This window comes from Austrofundulus limnaeus, unplaced genomic scaffold (assembly GCF_001266775.1).
Source record: "Austrofundulus limnaeus strain Quisiro unplaced genomic scaffold, Austrofundulus_limnaeus-1.0 Scaffold46, whole genome shotgun sequence".
NCBI lineage: Eukaryota > Metazoa > Chordata > Actinopteri > Cyprinodontiformes > Rivulidae > Austrofundulus > Austrofundulus limnaeus.
Window position 1 is genome coordinate 2358781 of NW_013952448.1, and position 23211 is coordinate 2381991.

At 38.7% G+C, this 23211-nt stretch overlaps 3 protein-coding genes across 6 annotated transcripts; 1 reads left to right on the forward strand and 2 right to left on the reverse strand.

Moving 5' to 3' along the window:
* The first annotated feature begins 107 nt into the window (after positions 1-107).
* LOC106517259 (pancreatic beta cell growth factor) lies at positions 108-995 on the forward strand. Of its 2 annotated transcripts, none has more exons than XM_014008005.1 (2): positions 108-561; positions 730-995. In XM_014008005.1, the coding sequence occupies exons 1-2, from the start codon at positions 285-287 to the stop codon at positions 741-743; spliced, it is 291 nt and encodes a 96-aa protein (XP_013863459.1). In that variant the 5' UTR covers positions 108-284; the 3' UTR covers positions 744-995. The 2 variants fall into 2 exon arrangements, with proteins under 2 accessions (XP_013863459.1, XP_013863460.1); XM_014008006.1 differs by having other exon boundaries at positions 733-995.
* Positions 996-4647: 3652 nt separating this feature from the next.
* Positions 4648-15864, reverse strand: nlrc3l (NLR family, CARD domain containing 3-like). 2 transcript variants are annotated; one of them, XM_014008008.1, is made up of 12 exons: positions 15539-15864; positions 14615-14794; positions 12930-13022; positions 12583-12757; positions 12216-12363; positions 11911-12003; positions 11308-11660; positions 6377-6583; positions 5987-6162; positions 5606-5879; positions 5323-5538; positions 4648-5191 (listed from the first exon to the last, which is right to left on the reverse strand). In XM_014008008.1, exons 1-12 carry the CDS (start codon positions 15562-15564, stop codon positions 4835-4837), a joined length of 2298 nt encoding a protein of 765 aa, XP_013863462.1. In that variant the 5' UTR covers positions 15565-15864; the 3' UTR covers positions 4648-4834. The 2 variants fall into 2 exon arrangements, with proteins under 2 accessions (XP_013863462.1, XP_013863463.1); XM_014008009.1 differs by lacking the exon at positions 6377-6583 and having other exon boundaries at positions 15539-15828.
* A 716-nt stretch (positions 15865-16580) lies between these two features.
* On the reverse strand, positions 16581-23211 carry numa1 (nuclear mitotic apparatus protein 1; the record flags this gene model as incomplete). 2 transcript variants are annotated; one of them, XM_014008011.1, is given in 12 exon segments in its annotated part: positions 16581-16750; positions 17458-17652; positions 17772-17852; positions 18116-18397; positions 18487-18623; positions 18833-19025; positions 20412-20514; positions 20813-20950; positions 21240-21400; positions 21511-21720; positions 21911-22285; positions 22838-23211. In XM_014008011.1, coding segments are annotated over 12 exon segments (2273 nt in total), but the record flags the coding sequence as incomplete, so codon positions are not given.

Below are 23211 nucleotides of genomic sequence, written 5' to 3' on the forward strand. Positions count from 1 at the left end.
GTTACAGACATCTGGTGAAAATTTCATGTCATTAGCACCTCTAGTAATATATTTACTGAGAAAAATGGTGACGTGTTCAATACTTATTTTACCCGCTGCATATTATCAGTCCTTACAAGTTAAATTAAAAACACTTTCTTTTTAGGGTTTAGCCATAAAGAAGTAAATTTAACATTACATGTGTGTTTGTTTAAGTTTCACCCATACAGTTTTATGATGGACCCAAAAGTTGGGCTGAAGCCTTCAGTCACTGCCTCAACACCAACTCCTCCCTGGTGCAGAACATGAACCAGACACTTCTGGATGAGGTGAAGAGTTTTCTGGGAAATAACACAGACTGGCAGGATGGGGTCTGGGTCGGCCTGGAACGGTCCATCTTTGGCACAGACCTGGACTGGATGTGGGTTTCAGACTCCAAAGCTGAAAACCTGAACTGGAACAGCAGCTTTCCTGTTGATCGCTTCAACAACCACTGTGGGAAAATGATCCTGGATAAAGAGTCAAAACAAATCCAGTTTCTGGACGCCAACTGTCATGATGAACTACCTTTCGTCTGTCAAGGTGAGCTGAGTTTGTGATTCAGTCCAATCTGGCTGAAAGTGTTTTCAATTTGTTTTTATTGCTTTGATTTCAGATTTTAGTAGTAAGGATCTCAACAAGGAGGACTAAGATTAAATCATTTCGCAAAAAACAATTCAAATATAATAAATAGTGTCTCTTTTTTTTCAGCAGGTCCAGTTTAAACAGAATCTGTGAAAACTGCACCGACTGATCACCTTACTGTTTATCTGGACAATCATTTCTTACTACTGGTGTTTGAGATCACATTACTTTCTAATAACCATTTCTGATTCATGTATTTATTTATTACCATTGTGTTCTTTCTTTTTATTCTAATATACAAACATTGTATTAAAGTGGCATATTTTTATGCATTTATACAGTTTAAACTAAATATCTCACATTTTTATTTCATTTTAGTTTAATTTAAAATCACAACATTTTTAAAAAGGAGTGTTTTGTTTCTGTTCTACTCCTTTAAAGACAAAACTGTTTAGTTTATAATTCAGTGACAATTGTTCATTTTTGGTTGAGGTGTATTAAACTAGTCATGTACGGTAAACACACACACACACACACACACACACACACACACACACACACACACACACACACACACACACACACACACACACACACACACACACACACACACACACACACTTACTTTAAATAAGTATCTCTTCATTCACATTTATGTCTTTGTCAAGTGTTGGCATTAAAAATAAATTAGCAATAAAGATTTATTTCTATTCTCACTGAGTGTGTGTGCAGGTTTTGTGACAAATGTGTAAAAGCCACACAAAAAATAACGCATCACAACTGGAGAACTCAAACCAAACTGAACTATTTTGGGTAATCCAGTTGGTGACCCAACTATTAGCTGACTGAGTTAATTATCTGTCAAGATATAGCTGTTTTTTAAGACAATTTGATTTTTTTAATTATCTATATGAGTCACACAAAAAGCACTGTGTGACTCATGTAGGTAATAAAAAGCAAAAACTGTGGCTCTTAATAGATAAGACTGCAGTGAAAGCCTTCAAACTGATATTTTCATATAAACATCAGACCTGAAACAATAATCTATTTCCTTAAAATATTACGTTAAACAAACACATTTATTTAAAAGTATTTTCTCATAAAACAGTTCATTCTTGAAAGTTGACTGTTGAGCTTTCAGAATGCACGATTCAAATATTTTCAGAAAACGCTTTCTTGGAAAAAAAAAAGAATTAAAGAAAAACAGATGAGACATTTCTCTGAAGTTACTCAGAGCTGGACATAAAAAAAATCTTGTGTTTAACATGGATTACTTCGATCAGCAAGAGTCCACCATGGAAAAAGTAAGATTTCTTGATTTACATTGTTTTAATGATTTTGTACTAAGTGATGAAGCTAATTTGAGATCTGCTGTTTGACAAACAGCAACTTATAAAAGTCAAATAGTTTTAAATGCATTAAATTGTTGACATCCAATGATTAATTTGACCCGTCACTAGGCGTATTTGACCTGTTATGTGCATTTACTGGCAAAGACTTTTAATGTAAGGCCTCCTCTAAAAACAAGTTTAATTTAAAAGTTATTAGTGAAGTGTTGATATGACAGAATGCTGACATTTGTTTGTTTTTGTCCTCAGAATGATCGTATGTGAAATAAAGTTCAGTTTCCAAACACAAACAGGCTTGGCAGACCAGTAGTGTTTTTATGTAGACCTCCAACTCCATCCAGCTCTGACCGTCCCCCCAACTCCATATGTGTTACCTGATCCCTTTTAAAATGTGCCAATAAAACTAAAATATATTCCTAAACATGTGACTAGAGGTGTTGGAGTTAACAGTTTTCTATTCTGTCAGAGAATCACCTGGTTATCTTACAGCAGCCATCAGGCCAAATCCGACTCTCAATTTGGTTTTGGAAGGATTAAATCCCAACCAAATTAAGATTCTATAATCAGTTCATTCACTCACAATACCTGGTCAAACCTGATTCAGATGCTGGCACAGCAAGGAAACCTGCCGCTGAGCCTGTCAGACCAGTAACAACCAGTGGTGTAGAAACATTTTAGATCCACTCTGCAGACACACCATACACACTTACACCTCTGAGGGCTTGATTTTATTTTGTGCCTAAGCTGACGTTTTGWATCTTAATTCTCTCTATTTGGTTAACTTTTCATATGTTTACTCAAACACTCAGTGTTTTGTTCTTTTTTTTTAATCTTCAATTTAAAAATGTAAAACTGAAACAAGCAGTGAATTTAAACAAAGCAAGTAATTTGAGTAAAAAAACACTTACAAAAAATACAGATTGACACAAAAAAAGGCAACTGAATTAGGCTAAAAAACAAGTATATATTTCACAGTGCTTTATGTAAAAGTCCATAATGTAGCTTTGCCTTTTGATATGTATGTATGTATGTATGTATGTATGTATGTATGTATGTGCATATATATATATATATATATATATATATATATATATATATATATACACATATACACACACTCACACACTGAACAAAAATATAAATGCCCCATGTCAAATATTGTTGCCATGTGGAGTTAACTGTAAATGAGCATTTGCTGACATTTTATTGCACAAAAGTAATATTTCTCTTGATTTGTGTATAATTTTTAATCCAACTTGCTGTCAGTGAGCATTACTCAGCGAGTTGTTTTTGTTACTCAGTGCATGGGTGGGGCATGTCCAGTGGCTGATCAGACAAAATGAGCAACAGCTGGACAATCCTTGGACTGGGGACAATAAAAGGCCAATCCAAAAATGTTAATTTTGTCACAAGTCATAATGCCTCAGATGTCGCAAGTTATGCGGGAGCGTGCCATTGGCATGTTGGATGCAGGGATGTCCACCAGAGCAGTAGCTGCATGTCTCAATGTCCATTATCGGACCATACGCCGTTTAAGAGTTCATAGACTGGTACTACTACAAATCGACCTCATCCTTGTCGGCCACGTGTGACCACTCCAGCACAAGATCACCACAGCCGGCTCGTTCATCTGCAGAATCAGCTAAGACCAGTGACACACACAGCGGATGAGAGTATTTGTCTGCACAACAGACGCATCACACCTCACTGTCCGTAACCGCCTACGAGAAGCCAACTTGCATGCTCGGAGCCCTCACTGTGGTCTGGATCTCACTTCTGTCTGGTGTAGGAACTGACTCGCATGGGCAAATGCACATATCCGATGGCCCTTGGCACACTGGAGAAGAGTGATGTTCATGGATGAATCCAGGTTCCAGTTGTATCGTGCAGATGTAAGACAGTGTGTCTGGCAATGCGTGGGTCGCCCAGCTTTTGCTGGGCCCATGTGGTTTGCAGATGCAAATGTTATGCCCAGGGAAGTGGTGGCATTATGGTGTGGTCAGGCATCACATACGGGCATAGAACACTGTTGAACTTCATTGAAGGAAACCTTAATACACACAGATATCGGGACGAGATTCTCTCCCCATTTGTTGTGTTGTTTGTGTGCCAGCATGACATCACCTTTCAACACGACAATTCCTGACCTCATGTTGCCTGCATCTGCATGGAATTCCTTCAAACAGAGGACATTGATGTTCTGGACTGGCCTGCATATTCACCAGACATGTCCCCAATGGAGCATCTTTAGGATGTTCTGGATAGGTGTGTCTGGGACCCTGTACCAGTTCCAGGGAACATGGGTCAGCTCTGTGTGGCACTCCAGAAGGAATGGAATAATATTCCACAGGCCACCATAGACGATCTGATCAACTCCATGTGAAAATGTGTTGCTCTGAGAGACGCAGTTGGCGGACACACAAGATACTGAAAAATCTAATTCCTCAACCTGACCCCTATCATACCCCTATCATGTACAAAGGACTGTCTATCTGCTACTAAAGGCCATAGCACGATGTTATCAATGGCGATATGAAGATTAGTAATTACTGAAAATATATTTTGAGATTCTCTATATATTGCGTGACCCAAATGTCCGTGAAACTCTTGTTTTTGACATGGGGCGTTTATATTTTTGTTCAGTGTATAACATTTTGTTTGTTGAAGCTGGTAAATTACAGAAAACACTGTTTAATCTCAGGAAAACAGTGCTTTAATGTTTGTAACTTAATGACAATCAGTGTTATCAGTATTCTCAGAAACACTTATTTAAATCATTGATAACTGCTAAGTTGGGACTGAAATTTAAAAACAACTAAAACAGAACAAGCTGCGCTCCTCTTTTATCCCTTTATATTCATGTTAAATAACACCTGATCTCGTCAATCGTCATTCTGGCTCATCTCTCTGAGGCACTCCTTCAGACTCTGCCTCCTGCCTGCAGGAGCGTTCTGGGCAGCCTGCTCCAGCAGCCGCTCCACCTCCTCCAGTCCGGTCACCTTAGGGGTGTTGTGTCGAAACAGGAAGCCCCTGAGCAGGCTGTGGTGGCAGGCCGGGGACAGCAAGCCGCACAGATAGCGCAGGAACATGTCGTAGTGGCCCGGAGCACAGCTGAGGGTTCGAGACAGAGCGCACTGCACCAGACCTGCAGCTGACCGGTTAAACCTGGAGCTGGACTCCAGGACATTCTTAGACTCCAAGTAAAACTTTAGGAAGACGTACAGGGCAGCCATGAACTCCTACAGCAGAGGAAAACAAAGATGATGGTTCAGCTATATGGATTATTTTCAGGTAGTTTTTCATGAATGCTTTTTTTCCCTAAATTATTTAGTTTAATCAGAGAGGTTTTCAAGCAGAAGCAAGTTTTCACCTGAACGGTGTAGTGAAAAAAGCAGAATGTCCTCTTGCCAGGAGTTCCTGTAGAGCGGAGCTCGGTACACAGACCCGACCACACCACCACCTCCCTCAGCTCCAGGTCCAGCTCCTTCACATCCTCCTCAAAGAACACACCAGTGCTCCTCTCCAGCATCCTCAAAGCCAACTTCCCCATTTTTGTCAGCAGCTGTTTCTCGGTGTCGGACCATTTCTGAATGAAAGCATTACAAACTCAGACGCTTTAAAATAACTGTTAGTAAACCTACAGAGCCACGTACCAGGTCGTTATCCATCTGATGGTAGTAGAACTTCAGCCTGCGGTTTGTCTGAACGATCAAAATGTGGATGAGAAACGGGGTCAGCCTGGGAGGGTACCGCCCGTAACCCTCGTAGCAGAAGCTGCGGCCGAACATCGTCGCCACGATCCAGCAGACGAACGGGTGGCGAGCGAGAATGTGAAGTGTCGGCACGCGCTTGTAGTGGCGCACGATGCTTTGCGCCAGCTCCGCGTTGGAAAAACGCTTGGTCAGGTACTCGTCTTTCATCTCGTCACTGGAAAAGACAAAAACAAAGAGATGAAGAGAGATGTTGCTACCAATAAGGTGAATGGACAGTGTGTAAAAGTGTGTATTAATAATAAAACCAATCCACACACACACCTAAAACCCTGCAGCTCTGTGCAAACATCGATGAAGTGAGATGGGATTTGTGAGACGGCAGCTCGTCTCCCAAGAATCCACAGGCGGGCTCCACGAAGCAGGTTCCCTCTGAGGAGGTTTACAACCAGGACGTCTATATGAGCTTTGGTGTTGTTGTCATTTAATACAGGAGTCTTCTGCAGAAACAAACAAAACAGCTCTGGATTTAGATTAATAACCAACTCTTTACCAGGACATGCTAACAAACATCTTGTATTTAAACTTTTCTGATTAAAACATTGATAACTTACAGTCCAAATTATGAGAAGTTTATCTAAATATGAACTGTTGTTTTTCTGGTTTTACTCAACTTCTAATAATATATGAGGTGTTTGTGTGCAGATTGGTTACCTCCCAGTCCAGATTAGCCTGGTAGCAATCAAAAGAGTCCATTATGATGAGAAATTTAGTGTTTTCTTCCTCCAGTAACTGTGTGTATTTTATGTCTGAATAATAATATTCTATCACACCAAAGATGGACATTTTCTCAGGGGGACTGCTTCTACGCCAAACGGACCACAAAGATTGAAATGAAAGTTTGATGACGTACTGCAGATCCTGAGGAGACAAGGTCAGGAAAACAGTTTCAATTAACAAAACAGGTTTTTCTTTACAAGATACAGTCATATGAAAAAGTTTGGGCAGCCTTGTTAATTTTTCCTGATTTACCTTTATAAATCTTTGTTTGGAAAAAAAATCAGTTAAATATATCATATAGGGGACAAACACATTGATATTCGAGAAGTGAAATGACATTTATATGATTTACAGAAAGTGTGCAATAACTGGTTAAACAAAATTAGGCAGGTGCAAAAATTTGGGCACCAAAAAAACCCTCAACTCAATATTTAATAGATCCTCCTTTCACAGAAATAACATTCTCTAAATGCTTCCTATAGCTTCTAATGAGAGTCTGGATTGTGGCTGAAGGTATTTTAGACCGTTCTTCTTTACAAAAGATCTCTAGTTCATTCAGGTTTGATGGTTTCTGAGCATGGACAGCTCTCTTTAAGTGACACCACAGATTTTCAATAATATTCAGGTCTTGGGACTGAGATGGCCATTCCAGAACGTTGTACTTGTTCCTCTGCATGAATGCCTTAGTAGATTTTGAGCAGCGTTTAGGGTCGTTGTCTTGTTGGAAGATCCAGCCCCGGCTTCAGCAGCTTCAGCTTTGTCACTGATTCCTGGACATTGATCTCCAGAATCTGCTGATATTGGTTAGAAGCCATGCGTCACTCAACTTTAACAAGATTCCCAGTCCCTGTACTGGCCACACAGCCCCACAGCATGATGGAACCACCACCAAATTTCACTGTAGGTAGCAGGTGTTTTTCTTGGAGTGCTGTGTTCTTTTTCCTCCATGCATAACGGCCCTTGTTCTGCCCAAATAACTATTTTAGTTTCATCAGTCCACAGCACCTTATTCCAAAATGAAGCTGACTTGTCCAAATGTGCTTTAGCATACCTCAAGCAGCTCTGATTGTGATGTGGGCGGAGAAAAGGGTTCCTCTGCATCACTCTCACATACAGCATCTCCTTGTGTAAAGTGTGCTGAATAGTTGAACGATGCACAGTGACTCCATCAGCAGCAAGATGATGTTGTAGGTCTTTGGTGCTGTTCTGTGGGTTGACTCTGACTGTTCTCAACATCCTTCGCTTCTGTTTAGTCCAGATTTGTCTTGGTCTGCCACTTGGAGCCTTGACTTGGAACTGTGCCTGTGGTCCATTTTCTCACAATGTTTCTCACAGTGGAGACTGAAAGCTGAAATCTCTGAGATAGCTTTCTGTATCCTTCCCCTAAACCATGACGGTGAACAATCTTTGTTTTCAGCTCATTTGAAAGTTGTTTTGAGACTCCCATGCAGCCACTCTTCAGAGAAGATGCAAAGAGGAGAAAAACCTACAATTGCCCCCCTTAAATACCCTTTCTCATAATTGGAGTCACCCGTGTATGGAGGTCAAGGGTCACTGTACTTACCAAACCAAATTTGTGTTCCAGTAATTAGTTCTAAAGGTTTTGAAATCAATAAAACGGCAACGGTGCCCAAATTCCTGCACCTGCCAAATTTTCTTTAACCAATTATTGCACAATTTCTGTAAATCATATAAACTTAATTTCACTTCTCAAATATCACTGTTTGTCCCCTATATGATATATTTAACAGATTTTTTTCCAATCAAAGATTTATAAAAGGTAAATCAGGAAAATTAACAAGGTTGCCCAAACTTTTTCATATGACTGTAGATCCTCATTTCGGTGCAGTAAATAACTTTTATGACCATGTTTATTAAAATAAATTCACACTCATTTGACCCTGTGTTTCAGAAGTGTCAAATTATTTGCACCAAATGAATCAAGACTTTTAAAACTACTAAAATTGAGTTACAAACTGTTCAACTTTGAATAGCAGTCAATCAGTCAGACAATGAATGTCCCAAATGATCAAAAAAGTATAAAAATGTATCCAAAGTGGGACCCTATTTAAATGTTAAAATATAATCTTTTACATGTATAATGTAAAAACAACTCAAAGTACCTGGAATTAATGATGTGTAATTTAAAACAGCACATAAGTGAAACAAAAAGTTTTCAGTTTGCTATGAAGCATAGAAACTAGACTTTGAAGCAGGGTCAAAGTCGTGCAGTTTGAGTGGTCCAAATTTACCTCAGTTCATATCTATTATATTTAATAAAAGTTTTAAGACCCACATCCAAAATATTGTGAAGAAACTTAAGCTTCTTTTTTCAAAATAATTTTTTTTTCCTTTTACAATTAAAAAGCGGCTTGTCTCAACAACATTTTATCCATTTTAGATTATGGAGACGTGTTATATATGAATGCCTCAGCACAATATCTTTAAAAAATTGATTCCATCTATAATGCTTCTCTGAGGTTTATTACAAACTGTAAAGCCTCAGCTCATTGTGATCTGTACACTTGAGTGGGAGGGCCTTCTTTGTCCACCAGGAGGTTGGGACATTGGTGCATTTTTGTTTATAAGGCTTTGCTTGGGCTGCTACCATCTTAAAGCTGTGATCTAATCACACAAAAAAGCATTGATGCATACTCTGTATTCAAATGATCATTTCTTGCTCTCTGTCCCATTTCTCTGTACAGAATTGGGGAAAAGGGTCTTTGTTTACTCTGCCCTGTCTACATGGAACATGTTGCAAAAAGTCTGGAAGTTAACTGAGCTGATCCCATTGAGCACCTTTAAAGGCTGAGTTATACTCACGCTTTGGTCTGCAGGCTCAGTGCACACGGAGTCTGCGGGCACTAAGCCAAGTGGCTTCTGCGTTTATACAGAGGGGTGCGAAAGTTTGGGCAGCATTTTTCTACTTCTACACCCGTTTCTTACAACCTATGTACAGGTTTTAGAGCATAACAACAGCACTTTGTATAAATACAGCTGCACAACTACAGTGGGGTGCGAAAGTTTGGGCAGCCTTCTTCATTTTCCTGATTTACCTCGTTGACTGTTTGGATAAAAAAAATCCATTAAATAAATCATATAGGGGACAAACAGTGATATTTGAGAAGTGAAATAAAGTTGAAATGATTTAGAGAAAGTGTGCAATAATTGGTAAATGGACTGTACTTGTATAGCGTCTTTCTACCCAACCAGGATACTCAAAGCTCTTCACACTACAATCTGTGTCCTCATTTACCCATTCACACAGCACTCTACTAGATCTCCTACAAAGCTAACATGAACAATCATCTGTGGAGACTAATCCGTGCCAATCACATTCATACACTGATGGGACACACATCAGAGGCTTTAGGGGTTAAGTATCTTGCCCAAGGACACAATGTCTGAGACAGATGGACGGGGGATCAAACCGGTGACCTTCCGATTCCAGGACAACTCCCCTAACCACTCTGCCACAGCCGCCCCATAATGTTAAACAAAATTAGGCAGGTGCATAAATTTGGGCACTGTTGTCATTTTATTGATTTCAAAACCTTTAGAACTAATTACTGGAACACAAATTTGGTTTGGTAAGTGCAGTGACCCTTGACCTCCATACACAGGTGACTCCAATTATGAGAAAGGGTATTTAAGGGGGGCAATTGTAGGTTTTTCTCCTCTTTGCATCTTCTCTGAAGAGTCGCAGCATGGGAGWCTCAAAACAACTTTCAAATGAGCTGAAAACAAAGATTGTTCACCGTCATGGTTTAGGGGAAGTATACAGAAAGCTATCTGAGAGATTTCAGCTTTCAGTCTCCACTGTGAGAAACATCGGGCCGCATGCAAGAACATGTTCGTATCCTAAATCCTATCCTAAATTTCTCTCTTTTGTTCTCTTACTTTTGTTCGTATGAAGGGTTCGTACAAACATGCCACGTCATATTTAACAAACTCTTCTATCTTCAGGAAAAGTGTGTAAATGAGCTGCGTAAACATGATGAATTCCACCTGTTCGTATCCAGCTGCTCGTGCACGAGGAGAGGAGATTAGCAAAATTACCACCCCAAAAGCACCTTATAAGGCTGTTTCCTGCCTCAGATACCAGGAAGTGTCCGTTCATGAAAATTACAGCGAAAAGTAAAAGAAGAACTTTACGAGTTCGGAGATTGAGAAAAGAAAATCTATCCTTTTAGCCGCATCAGTCGTGGAACTAAAGGACCAGCTAAAGCAGAGGAATGAAATGACTGCTGTTAATGTCTCCCGTGGGTTATATACAGACTCAGAAATAAAAATCTAAATCATATTCATCTCTCTCTAGTCCTGCTCCGACTTTTCTTAGGTCAAATATTTTTAATTTAAGTGTAAACAACTGTGTTACATAGTTTTCATTTATTCAGAGGAAGAGTGGTAATGTATATATTTTTTCTGCTGGTTCAGAAATATTCTGATGCCTGGACTCAGACTCAGACTGTGAAAACGTGGTTCAAGCTTGAACTGATCACAGATTCAGATCTGGACCCACTGACTCACTGGGATGTGCTGGAAAATGACTTTATACAGTGGTCCATAAGGATCAAGCAGAGTTGAGTGCAACTCTAGATAGAAATAAATTCATGACATTGCATATGTTTACATACAGGTTAGCATGAGACGTAATCAATTAAAAATGGTTTTATAAAACATTAGATAGATTTAATAAAAATATTGTAAATATGTCTGGATTTGGGTTTAGCTCCATCAGGTTTCTGCCGTTTCAGTTCATTAAGTAACTGTTTCAGCTTTGTTTTCTGTTTGGTTCCGATTTTAAATTGTTTTAATTTAAATTAGTATAAAGTGTGTGAGATACGTTTTTACTCAGATCTTACCCGATTGGCACGCTGCTCTGCCCAGTCCAGGCAGAACTTGGCCACAGAGACAGACATCCCGACTCCTGGGATCCCGGTGGTCACCACTGTCCTCACCGGCGACCCATCCTCTTTCTGCAGTCGGAACAGATTGCTCACACTAACAAAAGTGTCCTCACTGGGGACTTGGACAGGCGTCGGAGGTTGTGTTGGGAACTCGTGAGAGGGGTCGACTCCTCCAAATCCACAGGTGGAAAGCTGCTGCTCCACGTAGACGTTATTTAGAAGACTCTGCTTCCCAGCTTGAACCACCCCCTCGTGGATGACTTGGTGTTTTCTGAATAAAATGCTTTTCAGGTGGAAACGCAACAGCGCTGGTGGTAAAAGAATAAAAAGACAAAGAAAACTTTTAAAAAATTAGATGCAGGATCCTGCCTTAGAAGAGTAATCAGTGTCTTGAATTGTTTCGCTTCTGGGGGTGGTTGCATTTTCTTCAAACATTCACACAGGAAGAGACTTTCTATTTAAACGTTGTTTCATAAAATATTAAAAATAAGTTAATAATAATAAGACATGTCTATTTTAAAATAAACAGGTGCATATGTTTGCTTTGTATGAATTTACCTTTCTGGCACTGATTTTGCAGTTCTGCTGCCTTGTCCTTCTTCTCCATGCTTTGGAGAGTGTTTATCGTGTTGAACAGAGCTTTATCTGCACCTGCAGAGCACAACAGGAACACAAATAAATGAGCTGTCAGGTAAATAGAACAAGGAATAAAAACCATCCGAGTTTTGTTGTCATTAAACCAGTGAACTTTACTATCAGTGACACAATAACTACACAAAATTAAAATATTTACTTTAAAACTTCACGTCTTATCAGGAGTTATTCTCTCTCACATTGTCGGAACCATGAGTCTGTTTGCTCACCGTGAATCTCAATGGCCTTGTCTACAAAGTCGAGAAGATCTCCTTCCATCACCTGCTGTATGACGTTGCTTGGCTGCCATTTGTGAAACCACAACTTAAACTTGAAAAGGTCCTCGTCGTCGAGGCGACTTAACGTGCTCTGCATGCTCTTCAAAGAGAAATAAAAACACACAGTGTCGCCTTACACAAAGAACATTTGCACCTTGTTTATGAATAAAAGAAAATACTGGCTTAACAACAGCTGAATAAATGAATGAGCATTATTAGATTTATACACGCCAAGTTAAAACTCATCCTGAACTCAACAACCAACAGTAATTTCAGTAAACAAAACAACAACAAAAAACAAGAAGTGTGTTGAACTAACTTTGAATATGTGAGGCAGATCCTGCTCCGGGTGAAACCTGCCTGGCTGGCCGTGCTCATCTACCTGCCTTGGATCTTCCATTTCGAGGGGCTCAGGTGGTTCTGGAGAACAAGTTACCAAACGTTCATCATCCTCGTCCATGTCTGACTCCGTCGACTCCTCCGGTTCATCGTTGCTGAAAGAACAAAGGTCGTTGGGTGTTTTATTTTAGGCGAGCGGTACATTTTAAGAAAACAGAACATGTCTTTTTAAGATCTAGAGCTAAAAGTATTACATTTTAAAGACGAGTAATTTTTTACAAATGTTCTGGTACACAGTATAAGAGTGTTTAAGTGTGTGTCCTTTACCCAGTATCAATGACAAAAGCTCCAGTAGGTTTGGTTTGCTGTGTGGCTTCAGTGTGAACAGTTTCTGTATACGCCGAGTACATCTGCCTAGACCTGGAAAACATCAAATTACTGAAGAACTGTAGGACGGCTTTATCACAATAGTTACTTCAAAGAAGTGAACTTTGCAACAAACTTTAGAACAAGCATCTGAGAAAGGATGTTTGTTTGTAGAGTACAGTGTAAAAGACCTGAGCAACAAGACATTCGTGTGATATTTTCAAATGGTTCTGATAATCAAAAAATGTTCTGAAGGGCTTTCAAACATTTGCTTTAGACTTTGACTGCTTTTTCACTCATCACCAAAGGGAAGTCTTACTTCTTGTAAACCCTCTTAACTCTGATCTGTGAATAATTCAGACAAAAACAGGGTTTCTGAACTAAAGATATGAACTTGATAAATGACTTGTTGTAGCTCAAAAAGGACCTTAGCCCAGAAAGATCATCACAAAGACAGAATTTGTTCCAATTTATTTGGTCTTACCTATGAAAAATACACGAAAACAGAAGTTTCTACCTCCAGTAAGATGAACCCAAATAGCTGAAAACATCACAGTCGACCAGCTGAAGGATGATGAATCTCAGGTCCTGTTTCAGGTTTTTACTGGATTTGTTTTTACCGTTTCTTAAAGATAAAACCTTTAACCGTTTTAGATCAAGTTATTTCATGATCAAGCACTGAACAAAATTGATTTTCAGATTATTTTTAAAATAGTTATTCGGTGAAAAGCTTTTGCACATTCACAATCCAAACAGAACAATGACATCCTCTAGTCACTTATGTGGCGGAAGGCTAAACTGAAGCGCAGGGGTGGATCGGGGTTTTGGAGTGGCGGCCCCCCAAACTCTGGAATAACTGGCTTCTCAAGAATTTAATCTGCAGAGTCTGTTCAGTTGTTCAAATCCTGTCTGTGAACTCTTTTTTGTTTTTATACTGGCTTGAAATCCAAGTTTGAGTTCCATCAGAAGTTTGGAGTTGTGTCTATTTCCCTATTTTTAGCCAATTTTAATAAACTTACTGTTTTAGTTGTTTGGTCTTTTCATTTTATTGTGCTTTTTTTCTCCTTGTGAAGCACTTTGATCAACACTGTTGTTTTTATTTGTGCTCCATAAAGAAATCGACTGGTTGACTGACTGATTGAACATTAAAGTGCAATGTTTCGAAATATCTTGGAAAGAAATTGTACCCCAAACTCTCTTATTCTGTTTAAGTTTAAGTCTTCTTCAGCACACAGTAATACATTTTGAACAAACACACCCCATACAAATATGCAGCGCCACTGGATCAGAGCATGATACATCTGTTCATATTAATCATTTTTCTGCTCAGTCAAGTTAGCAGATGAATAAACTAAACCCCAATTTAACACTTACAATGAATAAATGCACATAAAAGGTTTTGAGAGAGGTAAAACTGTAAAAACGTGTGGGTTTGATAAAAGGCACCACAAAGATGTAATAGGCTCAGATTAATTATAATTATAGATACAAAAATCAGCCAGTTTAATCCAAATCTGGTCAGTTCGTCCACAAACAAAACACAGACTCAGGTATAGGGTAAACAGAACAAAGCAAAGGTTAAACCAGCTGTTGTGTGAAAAATGCACAAAAAAAACAAGTCAGAACATAAAATTTGAGAAACATACCCAACAACTGCAGGAGCAGCAGGAGGATCCGACAGCACAAAAACTGTCTTTTTACTTTCAGCTTCTCCCTTCTTCTCTCCCTCCTCCTCCGAGCTTTCACTGTCGCTCTTCATTGAACCATAACTGGAGGGGGGTCTCTTATACCTCTCCTCATCATCATCATTTTTTGCAGCTGCAGTGCTTCAGAGATGCAACAAAAGTGTTAGTAATGCTTTGGGATTGTAATACACTTTATTACCTTTCACATATAAACAATATCAGAATAACAATACTGCGTACCCTGAAAGACAGGTTCATCATTAAACTTCACTGAAACTTTATCATTTCCCTTCAGATGAGTCTCTTCATGTACAGAACTCTGTTAACAATTCACAAGCTCCTCATGAGCCTTGTTTTTAGGTGGTAACACTTTTTCAAATGTACATTTAAGGTAAACAAGTAATGAACTTCCAGGGAGGTTTAATTTAAAAAAGCGATAAGCTGAAAACATTTTGTGAGCCTGGGTAAAAGATATAAAATTGTTTCATTTTAAGTTTTCAATTCAATATTGAACACAATAATTTGACACTTTTTATTATTAACCTCTATTTAACCAGGCAAACTCTATTGATTAAGATTTCTTTTGCAAGGGACTAAAGTTAACAAAAATAGTTTAGAAAATGTAAAATGTTTAAAGTACCTGCAGATGAAATGTAAATAATATAAATCTGACTGTCGTGCCATATGCATCGGAGTTATTATTAGCAATGGCTGATCACATTTAATCAGAGAAATGACCAGTTAAATAAAACAGCTGGAAGGAAAACAGGACATTTAGCTTGAGTTTGATAATATAAATTAACCTAAATGACTCTTAACACAGCTGCACTTTTTTTAAAATATGCCTTTGCGATGTTTTGAATTAAATAAAAAATGACCACCTACTTTTGTACATCTGTGCGCCGATCCATACTTGACAGATTGTCGACACTTCCAGGCTTCAGACACCGAGGGTGTTTCCTCCCGGTTTACTTAACTCTAGCATTCAACCACTCCTTGTTTTTACGGATATTTTAACTTCAGTCTACGTTAACATACCTCATTCAATGACAAGCGCACTTTTAACTTCAAAATAGATAAACAACTTGTAAAAAATAGGCCATTTTCAACTTCAGCCAAGAATCTCAACTTTCACTTCCTGGTTGTTTTACGGCGTCATGAAAAGGTTGACTTCCGCTGGCGCGTTTCAAAAATAAAAGTACAACCTTTACAAAAAAAAAAAAAAAAAAAAAAAAAAAAAATTGTGGTTTTCATAGACTGAGGTCCCAGGTAAACACTGATTATACTCTCATGGTGGTTTTAGTCAATAAACTGATTAAAGAAATAGTACTGCATACACTGATCATTTCAAAACACGTATCTAAAATTTACAATATTGCTAAACGTTATTTTTTCACTTCTTTTAGACACACCCTACAGTATAATTTGTATTTATGTTGAGGCATAAATCTGTTGTACCAATACTTATATTTAAGTATAATAGATTATAAAGCTACAGTATTTTAACTACAACTTTAATTAAAAAAATGTTTTAGTTTTATTCTGAAGCCTGAGGGCTCATACAGGAAGTACAATGTCATATTGATCTAATCTGATAAATGCACTTTTTATTCTCCCCTTTCATCTGGCAAACAGCAGTCATCAGTTTGATTATAACTTCAAATCAAACCAAATATAAGTTTTAAAACTGTAATTCATCAAATTTACATAAATTTGTTAGTTTTTTTGTTTTTTTAAAACACATACAGAAGAAAGGAGATTCTGTCATCAGGTGTTTTCTTCTTACAACCCTTAAACTAACTGAGTTCCACATGTAAAAAAGCAATTAAATGCAAATCTTGTTGAGAGGCTGTCACCAATGTGTGCCACATTCTTAAATCTGGTTAAAAAAGTAGAATGCAGTGAAGTACTCAGTTTTATTTTTATTCATAACAATGTAAAATTTTAAAACAAAGATAGGGTGCAGACGAGAAAAAAAAATTGTGCAAAAGCAATATAATCAGAAATTGTATAAGATTAAAAGAAATTGTAAAAGATTGGAGGAAAAAAGTACAATCTGACACAAAGAAGTCTTCAAATTTTAATCCTGCGCATCATCTGTGGAAGAAAAGAAGTAAAAATTAGGGTCATGCTTTACAGGTATTTCAATAACATGAACACAACACATGAAAACAAAACAAAACAAAAAAACCTTAATCTTATGATGCTAGAAGTCCACACCCATTTACTTATGAAGTGGGAAAAAATCTGAGTTATTACACCATGATGTGAGAACCAGCCTTAATAAGTGAAAACAAAGACCTATAAATAAACATCAACCTTCTTGAACTTCCACAAAAGCTGCATCTGTTTTAGACCCCTGTTTCTGAAACAAAGATTAAAATTCTACAATTACACACCATTATGGCTAAATCTGTCATTACGTCCATTTGTTTCAATAGTTAGATCATTGATAGTTTGGATTATATTGTTTTTTAAACTGAGTCCAGCAAAGGAAATAAAAGGTTTGTTTGATTTATTCATTTTGATATTGCAGGCTAAATGGAGCAAGGATCGTGTCGACTGACTATTGAGAAAATAGGCCTGTTTTTGTGCTACTGAGGTCATTTACACTAATGAGTACCACACAAAGACCACCTGTTGTGGACCTGTTCAAATCAGTTCAAGGAAAATATGCAATAATTATCAGATTTAATTCAGGTTTATCCTTTAATATTACTAGGTTAAACTACCGCACTGTTTAGCTGCAGCTCAATTCTTCAAGCAGGAATGGTTATGAGAGTTGAACGCATCAGTCTGGTTACCTTGCGAGCACTTGCAGTGAGTCCAGGAGACTTGGCCGACTTTTTCTTTGCCGACTGCGGTGACTTATAACTGCCACTTCTGGTAGCAGGAGATTTACAAGAAGAGCCGCGCAGTTTATTCAGCTTTTTCTTCAAGTTGTTGTTGCTCTTTGGTGTGTTGTCGATCGTGAACATCATCGACTGTCTCCTGTTGGCCTGAGATTATTTTCAAAACCAACCGTTAGTAAACTATTCAAGAACTTGTAAATGACTGCTTTGTCTCAGTTTTCAATCAGACACTGAATGCTGTGTTCAAGTGCAGATGTTTTACTCACGGGACTGATGGTTGGTCCGCTGCTTACATTCCTCATTTTGGGAGTCAGCGGACGAGGGAAGCAGCTGACTCTAGTCTTTTTCTGAAAATTTACATAAAGATAAACAATAAAAGCAGGTGGTTTTAGTAAATTAAACACACTATTTTAATCACTTTTACATGAGTAAATAATTGCTGACAGTCCAGTAAGAAATCACATTGAAAAAGGCAGTTTAAAAGATGTTGCCATACATTTATATATAGTGATTATATACAGCACTTCAGTTTAGTTAGAGCCTTAAGTCACAATGTAAAAAAAAATAAAACAAAGTATATATTTTTCTGTGTAGTTTACTACAAACCAACCTCAGGAGACTTCTGATGTACAGACAGTGAGGATGAGGATTTGCCCTTTAGACTCTGCTGCTGACAGGAGCCGCTTCTTTTAGCTGGCAGCTGGCCCGGCATCAAGGAGAGGCGATGAGAACGAGTGGTGACCCCCGCCTGACCCAACATGAGAGACTGGCGATGAGAGGTGAGGGAGTCCTGCAGCTGACCCGGAATCATCGATCCACGTCTGATCGTGTCTGACGGATCCCCGTGGCGGAGCTCCTCGTCTGTACACATGAAGGCCGTGCTCCCTCCGGTCTGGGGGAAATAGAGGGATTTCATGAAAAGAAACATTTGTTATATGTATTCTAGTATTCAAACCACTGAGACTTTTCCCCTCTTCTCACCTCAAACTCCACAGGGTAGCTGCTCTTCAGATGGGGCAGGCAGGCCTTGTTCCTGGACTGAAGCTCTGCAATCCTCAGCCAGTCTTCTGGTCCACCGTCAGGTTCGTTTTCTGCTCCCACACAGAATGTGCCAGTGGCTGAAGGTAAATTCATGCAGAAAAAAAGGAGAGAAAAGTTGATCTATATATTTAAAGTTCATTAAAATTATTCTACTTCATCCAAAATTTCTTTAAGGCAGTTTTAGCCGCAGTTTATACATTTAAACTTTTTAGTTGTGTTTATCTAAAACTTTTTGTTTTAGATAAACACAAGAGGCAGAAAAAGTCTAATTAAGGTATTTGTTTACTCTGTGAATGGATGGTGCTTCGTCTGTAGCCCGGCAGTCCGACGAGCTGGTCCTTGGCAGCACCAGTCGTACTCACTGGTCTGTCGGAAAGCTCGGGTCTTACAGAGCGGGAACAGGAGGGTTGTTGGTGGGAGGACAAAGTCGTCACGCTGTGGAACGTTTCATCCTCCTCCTCACAGGAGCCAGACATTTTCTACAGATCAGAAGTTATAGGTTACTGCTGAGCAGAAGGTTTTAGACAACATTTAGTACGATGGTTAAAATCTGGAGGAATTAGAGTATTAAACAATAAAAAAGTGGAAACAAAGACATTAGAAAGTGGAGAAAATTAACAGAAAATGTGCAGTTTTTTTAACCCTTAGGATTTGTGTAGGGCTGCAACAACGAATCGATAAAAATCGATTATTAAAAGCGTTGGCCACGAATTTCAATATCGATTCGTTTTGTCACGCGATTTATGCGTCTCTCGCCATGTCGCGGAGCCGTTTACGTCACCCGCAGAGCGTCCTCAATGCTGGCTGACCTAAATAAAGTTTGGGAAGGAAAAAAAACTCTACCTGTAAAGATCCGCCCTCTCTGAGACCCTCGAGTGAAAAGTAGAGACTTTGAACTGTAAACCAGTTTTTAAATTGTGTTGTTAGGCCAAGTAGATCCGAAATTATGATAAAAAAGTATCTGCCACGGTTAATGTTTTTAAAAGCCGGTCTGATTTGATGCGAGCCGCTTTTTTTTTTTAAGGAAGAAGCACGTCAAGTGACAAAAAAAGGTACCTCAGTCCACCATTTGTTTCCTCCTCTCAGGCCAGAAATATAAAACCCTCATCTTTTTTTTTCTGATCGCGAGCAGAACTCCTGGTCTGACTCAGTAGGGGGGAGGAACGGGAGGCTGCTTCAGAACCACTTACTGGGTTATTTTAGCCACAGACAAAACCAACAAGAAGGAAGCAAAACATAAAGAGTTAGAGAAAAATCATTAATTCTAAATGCAAATAAATTCTAATTATAATAATAAATTAATAATAGTTTTACGTCTAAAACGTGCATTTTATTCTTTTTATCTGTTTTCCTCATTCAGAAACCTATTAAATTTCTGTTTTTTATGTTTTATAGCTATAACCAAGGTTATTAGAAATCCATTTTTGTTTTTTTTTCCAGTCAGTGTTCAATACGGCTGGCAAAATCAATTGTGAAAATATTTATGATGCGCTTCTTTTTTAATTTAGCATATTATTTAAAAAAATCCTTCGTTTTATGAAAAGACCCTCTTGATTCAATAGAAAACTGGTTTTTAAGAAAATGGCTCCTTATCAATTAATCGTTAGTCAATCTATTAGATAAATCAACTTCAGACAACTACACATTAATCAATAACTTGCATCCCTAATTTATACAGGAATTAAATTTATTTTTATCTACCCATATTTATGTAAATAAGCGTTTTAATGATTTGGCCGATCAATCGATTAATGGAAAAAATAATCGACAGATTAATCGATTATTAAAATAATCGTTAGTTGCAGCCCTGGATTTGTTATAAATGATGGAGAATCTTCACAAACATGAACATGCAAGGCACGCACCTTGGTCATGGTGATGTTAATAACCTGTGTCATTCTGCGCCTCTTCACAGATGATGCTGGGGTTTTCTGGGCTGAGTCCAGCTCACTGTCAGACGTTGCACTTCTAGGTAATGAAAACAAACAAAAAATTATTTTAAAAAAGGGGTTTTAAAACAAAAAAAACAAATAAACTTGTTCTAAACAAAAATCCACTCCAAACTGATGCTTATGGCAAAGTGTAGCAGCAGAACTCCAATTTGGCTTTTATTTTAAGTCAGAACCAATGAAAACAGCTAATTGTTTATTGTGTTACTTAGTCCTTCAAATGTCCAAATGTAATCAGAATACTTCAATGTTATTTTCTCCAAGTTATTAAACAGTCCTAAAACCAATTGATCAGCATAAAAACACAACTTTCTTACCTTTTAATCTGTCTGCTGTTAAGCGGAGTAAAGTACAATGTTTCCAGTGACTCGGCCTCAAAACCTCTGCGTTTCTGTGCCAATCGTTGTGAACTGCGAAGGAGCGGTGTGCTCGATATATCAGGTGCTGACAGTTTCCTGCAAAGATAAAGAAAATTAGTCTTACAAAATGTTCACACTTCTCATTAAACCTCCAAAGCAACTATATTTATAATAGGGATCAGACACAACCAAAAGCAGAAGGTACTACCTACCCTTTACTGGTTATTTATTTTTACGTTTTTAACCTATTTGTGCCACTTCTCTAATCTATCATTCATTTATCCTTGTAAGAATGATCCAGAAATCTACAATAAATCCTGCTTTTAACAGGTTTTCTAAAAAGACAGAGCTCAGTTTATTTCCCACCTGACAGCCCAGACTTTACCTGGTAACGTTCAGAGAATCCTCCAGAGAGCTTTGATCCAGGCTGTCAGAACTCCTGCTCTTCCTCAGCTGAGATCTGGTACCAACACCTGGACGCGTCACATTACTCTCACTGCCCTGAATCTTATTTTGTGCTCTTAGAGTTTGATCAGCGTAAGCCAACTAAAAACAAAAACACATCAAAATGCAGATTAGAATAAAATGCAGCTATTTACCCTACAAGTCAATAACTCTAACTTCAGCTTGGTTTCGTCTCAACATTTGCCACCGACCTGTGCCTCCAAGCTGGCCACCATGCTCAAAAGTTTTTTCTCGTTGTTCTGCACTTTGTCTAAATCCACTTTAAGAAGCTTCTTTTCCATGATCAGAGCATTTGTTTCGTGTTCTTTGACCTCCAAAGACTGTCTGAGTTCCTTCACTTCCTCCTCGCTTTTTTGGAGAAGCTGCTTCTTGCTGTTATAATGGCTCACAGCTTTCTCCATCTGTGGCATTGTGAAAACAAAACACAAACACTATAATGAATATGTCATTTCAGACTCTTCAAGAGTGAAAACAAATTTAGTTCAGTACAAAAGAGAGGCAGCTGTTAAGGGGACAGGTAGAAGTCTGTAAGTATATACATTTACAGATATAAAAGTGGTGAAACTTTATAATGTTTGTGGTTGCACCAACCTGAGCTTTGTAATGTTCCACAGCCTCTGATTTAGCTGCAAGCTGCTGCTCCAGACCCTGCTTCATCTCAACTCCTCCTGCAGTCTCGCTCTCCTTTTTCAGTACTTCAAGCTCCTTTTGTAAAGCAGATTCCAGCTTGTGAGAGGCTCTGATCTCTCTTTCCATGGCCTGATTGGAGTGAGTCAGTCTCTCCTTCTCAGTGACGAGGGCTTCAAACTGTTTTCTTAGAACTTCCTGATCTGTCTCTGCCTGGAGAATCTTGGCCTGGAGCATTTCTTTCTCCACAACAAATATGTCCTCTTTAGCTCGGATTTCTCGTTTCAACTGCTTCACCTGGTCCTCAGAAACATCACAGTGTTTTCTTAATTCTTCAATCTGCAGAGTGCTCTCATGCAGTTGTTGCTGCAGAAGCTCCTTCTGATCAGCACTCTCCTGCTCCTGCTGCTTCAGCAAAGCCAGCTGAGTTTGGGCTTTCTCCTCAGCTTTTCTGAGTGACTCCCCAGTATGATCCAGCTGTTGTTGCAGACGTTTGATTTCTTTTTCTTGCGTATCAGAGTGAATGGAGCTCTCTTCTTTCAGGGAAGCCAGTTGATTCTTTGCAGTCTGAATCTCTTCTTTAAGTTTTCTGATTTCCTCCTCAGAGGTTGTGATTGTATTTTGAAATGAGTTCTTTTCCTGAGAAAATACCATTTCTTTCTGAACCAGCAGGTTTTCTTTAGCCTGAACCTGATCTGTTGCAGTCTTCAGAGATTCACTCAAACACTGAACTTGATCCTTGAGAGCTTTAATCTCATCCTGTAATGCTTCTACCTCATTGTGGTGATCTGATTTTAACACACTGACTTCATTTTCCTTAGTTTGGATTTCCTGCCTCAGCTGGTTCACTTTGTCTTCAACTACTGAGCTGTGTTTTCTTAATTCCTCAATCTGCAGAGTGCTCTCATGCAGTTGTTGCTGCAGAAGCTCCTTCTGATTAGCATTCTCCTCTTCCTGTTTGACCATCAGATCCTCTTTGGTTTTAACCTGGTTCTCAGCAGTCTCGAGGGAATTAGAGATGGTTTTTATCTGAACGTTTAGAGCTTCAATCTCCTGCTGCAGTAACTCAGAGTGTGCAGAGGTCTCAGACCTCAGCTGAACCAGCTGCTCATCTTTAGTACTGATGTCTGCAGTCAGTCTCTTCACCTCATCTTCAAATGCTCCCATCTGCCTCTGCAGAGCCTCCAGGTCCTTAGAGCTCTGTAGTTGCTGCTCAACAAACAGATTTTCCTTGACTTGTAACTTCTCTTCAGCTTCTTTCAGTG